The 6,390-nt window shown below is 33.4% G+C and overlaps 1 protein-coding gene across 1 annotated transcript in view; it reads right to left on the reverse strand.

Moving 5' to 3' along the window:
- Positions 1-5,832, reverse strand: part of LOC124952223 (GAS2-like protein pickled eggs) — a 51,516-nt gene extending 45,684 nt beyond the window's left edge. The window contains exons 1-2 of the mRNA XM_047501767.1: positions 5,823-5,832; positions 3,956-4,521 (exon numbers count right to left, since the gene is read on the reverse strand). Of these exons, the coding sequence (XP_047357723.1) occupies positions 3,956-4,521; positions 5,823-5,832 (576 nt within the window). The remainder of the gene's footprint in view (positions 1-3,955; positions 4,522-5,822) is intronic.
- Between the last annotated feature and the right edge of the window lie 558 nt (positions 5,833-6,390).

Below are 6,390 nucleotides of genomic sequence, written 5' to 3' on the forward strand. Positions count from 1 at the left end.
AGTATATCTCAAAAATGAGACTCAATTGATTACTTAAAATTGTCAATTGGACAATATTAAATTGTCCATTGTAGATTTTAAATTGTCCATTGTAAATTGTAAATTGTAAAATAATCAATCGAATATTTAATTAATTAAATTATTATCCGTAAGAAAATTATCATCCGTACTAATTTTACAATAGCGAAGATTTTCAAAACTATCGTACAAAGAATCAACGATCAAACGATACACCATACGTATGTACATATACATATAAACATACATACATACATATGTACGATGTTGTAAACGACGTTGTACCTACCAGCTGGGATATAATACTTCTGACATGTTTCTATTAAAGCAACGCGTATATAAGGGTGAGAAGATTGAAAAGAAGGGAGGAAAAAGGAAGTAGCAAGATGAAAGAAGAAGAAGATATTAGTTGAAGATATATATATATATATATATATATATATATATAGTGGTATTCGTTGATTGGTTAAAATGTATGCGTGTATTCTTACGAGAAAGACTATCTCCCTACTTCTATCTTTTCACTTCTTCTTCCCTCTTGATCCTCATCCCTTTACAATCCCCACCTCTTATATCTTTCCCATGTTGATGCATCTCGTTCGAATGCAATCGCATCGTTGCGGTTGCAACCACAGAGTCACAAACACAAACGTACACACATATACACATATACGTATTACTGAATCGTACCGAATCTCTCTGGAGTCCCTTCTTCTTCTTTTTCTTTCTTTCTCTCTCTCTCTCTCTCTCTCTCTCTCTCTCTCTCTCTCTCTCTCGCTTCACTCCCTTCTCTTTCATTCTAGCTATCTATCTATCTCATTTTCTCATACACACTCTCTCTCTTTTTCTCTCTCTCTCTCTCTCTCTCTCTTTCTTTCTATCTCTATCTCCTTCCTTTCCTACTATCTTCCTATTCACGATTCTTCACGCGTAAATATAAACGGCAAACGGTTATGTACATAAATCCATAAGGCTACGTTCGAAAGAGCATAGAAATAAACGGGACTCATCCTCCCGTTAATAATCTATAACTGTTCTATCCGCCCACATAGATAAACTATTCCTCGTTCGTTCTCTGATTATTACTTAATTAATATATCTAATAAAATAAAGGGTACAATCGAGTCCCCCTTCATCCATTCGTTCATTCGTTCGTTCGTTCGTTCGTTCGATCGATCGATCAAAATTTCATCAACAAAGTGTAACAATAAATAAAGAAATAAAAGGGAAAGGAAATAAGGAAAAAATAAAGAGTGAGAGAGAGGAAAAAAAAGGAAATAAAAAATACTTAAAACGCACAAGCAAGAAAAAACAAATAAACAAACAAACAAACAAACAAAAAATAAATAAATAAATCGAATAGGCATTTCAAATTTAATATTACGTATATTCATTTCGACGATTACGATGACAATTGATCCAAATAAATGGATTTTCGAAGAAAATAAAAAGCGTTTGCGTTTCTTTTATCTGAAATTTGTTCAGTGAAAGGAGAAGTAAGAGTGCGGAGGAGAAGAAAAGAAAACGACACGGGGAGTAAGATAAGGAAATAAAAAGGAAAAAAAGAAAAAAAAAAGAAAAAAGAAAAAAAAAGGGAAAATGAGAGAAAAAGAAAACGAAAAGGAAAAAAGAATGAAAGAGATGCGATAACGTGTCTCGGCTTAGAGGTGAAGCCTGAGAAAAGAATTTCTGCTTCGTGAAATGTCGTGCTGATTTAGCCTCTTTCTCTCTCTCTCTCTCACACACACACACATACACATACACATATATATATATATACACATAGACACTTAAACGCTTCGTATCTTCAATATAAATCGTCGTTGTTACACGCGTGTCCGGAGCGTGTCGGTCGTACGCGCGCGTGCTTATCCAAGTAAAAGGCAAATACGACACCCTTTTCCTCTCCCACCCTTAACACTCCACATACACACATACACATACATGCACACAAAAAAAACAGAGATATACATATATATATATATATATATATATATATATATGTATACACATACACATACACAAATATATCCATAGAGCCCTACGGCGAGGTGTTTTTCAACGTAACGAGTCGACACTAACGACGACGTCGTGCTAGCCTCTAGTCAGGTAAGTATCGATATCTTCGACTCGATTGTTTTATATTTTCAATCTTCTCACATAGCCACGAGAAAAAGAAAAAGAGAAAGAGAGAGAGAGAGAGAGAGAGAGAGATGAAAAGTCGTTTCTATGCTTTTTATATTTCTTCATAGACATACCATTGATTCCACGATAAGATATATCACGAATATAAAACATCATACACTTTAATTAATTTATATAATAAATTAATCGTTTTGTCAATCAATGATATGATGACATTTATATTTATGATATATATATATATATACAAAAATTTAATAGACTTCAATAGATATTAAAACATTGTATTTATAAATGCATACCGTTCATCGGATCGTGATAATGTTATATTATACGTAACTACGATTATAATATGCTCGAGAGAATTTTAATTCGATAAAAGAAGAAAAAAAAAAAAATAAATAAATAAATAAATGAATAAAATAAATGAAAAAAAGAAAAATAGAGAGAGAGAGAGAGAGAGAGAGAGAGAGAGGAAAAAAAGAAAAAAAAAAAGAAAACAGAAAAAGAATGACGACGATCATTTATAAAAATTTTCGTTTGTAAGGGATGACGGAGAAGAAAAAAGAACAAAAAAAAAAAAAAAAAAAAAGAAAAATAGAAAGGAAGAAACGCAATTGAAGAAATCGTCTGGAATGACGACGAGAAGTCGCGACTTTTAACTATTACAGGAGAAAAGAATCGTGAATGGTCGGGCAACATTGGTGGGACAAAAGAGAGTAACTCGTTAACGGATACTGGAGTAGGAAAAGGGTTGTTGTTTAAAAACAGCCATTTCTTCTTCCCCCACCCATCTCTTCCTCTCCTCCTTCCTCAACCACGCATCACTCCACTCTTCAGTAGCCTTTCAACGCTAGAAAGAGAAAGAGAGAGAGAGAGAGAGAAAAGAGAGAGAGACAGAGCACTTACACTCCTCTCTCTCTCTCTCTCTCTCTCTCTCTCTCTCTCTCTCTCTGTTATTCCCGATCTCGAGATATTAATGGCGAGCTGCGATGCAGCGCCATAAATATAACTCCGATACGCTTGTAAGGGCAAGAGTTATTTTCGCGGTCGAGAATACAGACGTCCTTTCTCTCACGAAAAAGAAAGAAAATAATAATAATAATAATAATAATAAAAAAAAAAAAATATATGAAAAAAGAAATAAAAAAGAATAGAGAGAGAGAGAGAGAGAGAGAGAGAGAGAGATCGAGGCGAACAAAGAAAAATTGAGGAGGGACGGGGGAAGAAAAAAGAAAAGGAAAAAATGAAAAAAAGTAATACTTAGAAAAGAGAAAAATTCATTTTTACGAGATATCGCCAGTATCATTTATTTCTCATATTAACGAGAGAAATCAAGTTATATACGTTTCTTCGTTTTCATTCAATCAACAATCAATCTTGACGAAATTTAATGATACATATGTGATTTGTCAGAGAATAAAATGTATTTTTATTCCTTTCCCGTCAACGATAATGCACACATTAAATTGATTTCATTATGTCGATTGATAAAAATAATAAAAATTCCTTTTGGTTTCATTCGATTGCACACACACACACACACACACACATATATATATATCATAAAAAAAAAAAAAAAGAAAAAGAAGTCCCTTTCAGTTTCATTCATAGATACGTTTCGAATGAAACCAAGACGAAGTTTTATATAAATATATGTATATATATATATATATACATATATACAAATATAATTGGACACGATATTAGTATTGTAAAGGAGTTCTGGGTAAACGTAAAAAAAAAAAAAAAAAAGAAAAAAAAGAAAGAAAAAAAGAAAAGAAAAAGTACTCACCATCTCGTCCAGGCTCTTGAGATCATTAGTAACGATCTGTGGCTGGGGACCGTAAATGAGGCAAGGTTCTTCCTGATGCATGTCGGCATATTCGTCGTCGTCGCTGTCCTCGTTCGAATTACCATTGGTTTGCGTACCGTTGGCAGCTTTGTTTTCAGCAGCGATCTCACGATCGATCTGTCTTTCCATTTGGACCAACATCGGCGCGAGCATACCAAATTTTGCACCGCGCCTCGCCACCTCGAGCATGCAGAGTATCACGTGCCTCTCGTTCTTCCGCATTATCAGATCGTCGGTCTCGAAGAGAAGACATTCGATGATACCAAGACTGTTACGGCACCAACCAATGAAATTTGAGACGTTGTCACGGGCAAAAAAGGTTCCAGCTTTTGCATTTGGTAAAAAGGCTACGTCGCTCAATTGGGACATAGGTAAAGCCAATGACGACGTTATCGAACGCGTCATCGAAATTTTTCGTGCTTGTCTACGTGCCACGTATTCAGCTGCTGATTTCCTTACGTTGTTTGCGTGCTGGAAAAGGTAAACAAAAAGAAAAAAAAAAAAAAAAGATTAAATAGAAATAAATAAATCGAACGTAAACAAAGTTTCATTGTAATTTCTCGTTCGTTTATATATTCGTACATATTGGAATCATTTCAAATATTTTCTACGATTAATTCGCAGCAAAGATTTTTCTTTTTTCCCCTTTTTTTTTTTTTTTTTTTTTTTTTTTTTTTTTCTTTTAACGGGCTTACACTTCAAACGATTTATGAATTAGCGTGCAGCCCAACCGATGAAATATCACGCACGAGTAATTCTCGTATTATTTTCTTTTTCTCTTTTTTTTTTTTTATTTTTATTTTTATTTTTACTTCGCTTTTTGTTTTTTCTACTCTCAACCCTTACAAAGTAAAGGAAGAAAGTTTTTCGTCCGTGAAATCGGCTTTCAAACGAGAGAGACAGAGAAAGAGAGAGAGAGAGAGAGAGAGAGAGAGAGAGAGACAAATATATATATATATATACATATAGTGAGAGGGAAGAGGCCATCAGGAACGACGCGAAATTAATTCGCATCCAACCGAGATAATGGGATTCCGGCGCGTTTTATTGACATCTGTGGAGGATGCATCGACATGACGAGGAGAAGGAGAGAGGGATAGAGAGAAAAAAAAAAGAAGAAAAAAAAAAAAGAAAAGTGTGAAAGAATGACGCCGACGCGTCGAAGTTTTTTCGTGGATGAATTAAATAAAAAAAAAAAAAAAAAAAAAAAAAAAAAAAAAAAAAAAAAGAAAACAAAAAAATAAACAATGAGGTAGACGTGTAAAGTGCAAGGCCGAGATTTCTTGTTTTTTTTTTTTTTTTACTTTTTTTACTTTTTCCTTTTTTTCTTCTTTTTTATTTTTTTTTTTTTTTTTGTTAGGATCGATCGATTAGTCGACGTCGACGATGAATACACGAGCGAACAAACAAACAAATAAACAAACAAATAATCGTACTAGAATTATATTAGCCTCGCGTATTTTTTTTTTTTTTTTTTTTTTTTCTTCTTTTTCTCTTTTATTTACAGAACGAGCGACCAAATAGTTCTTAGACTTATTTTAAAAGATCGATTATTCTTTCCTTTTGAAGAATTCCTTTTAAACTTGCGCGTAATGCTTAAGGCTTGTTTGTTGTTTGACAATTTGAAGACAAAAAAAGAAAAAAGAAAAAAGAAAAAAAAGAAAAGCTCACTCAAAAAGACTCTCTCAAGAGTATAATTTGTAATTATCTGTATAATCGTATGAGGAAGAACGCTTGAACATTTTTTTGATTTCTTCTTTCCCTTTTTTTTTCCTTTTTTTTTTCTTTTTTCTTTTTTTTTTTTTACCCCGAATCATTCTTCATAATCAATGGCAAAGCTTCGAATTGTTCTCGTGAACATCGTCTATATTAGAAATTGATCGGCCTAATCGAAGAGAATCGAACGGTGAATTTTTTTTCCTTTTTTTTTTTTTTTTTTTTTTTTTTTTTCAATGATCTGACTGACCGACTGACGTACAGAGACGGATAAGACGGTGGACGGGATGGAGTGTGGATGGTAGGTGGGGTGATAACGAAGAAAACGAACGTAAAGCAGTTATTAAACGTGACGCGGGATACGAACCATTACTATTACGTTACTATTACTAATAAGTTTTAACCTGGTCGTAATTTTACCGCTAGAAATAATATTGCATTTTAATTTTATTATCGTTTTAAAATTGAACTCTGTTGCAGGATTTAGTTAACCGACAGAGCATACGATTATAGATCTCCTGACTGTTCTTGGTAGTTTACGTATCTAATAAGAATAAAATTTACAGGATTCGCGATGGATACGCGACGGTAACGCATTTTTAATACAAGCCGTTAATAAGCAAATCGGCCTGTTTACGGTTCGACGTATCGTGACTAAT

The sequence above is a fragment of the Vespa velutina genome, chromosome 10 (assembly GCF_912470025.1).
Source record: "Vespa velutina chromosome 10, iVesVel2.1, whole genome shotgun sequence".
NCBI classification, from domain to species: Eukaryota; Metazoa; Arthropoda; class Insecta; order Hymenoptera; family Vespidae; genus Vespa; species Vespa velutina.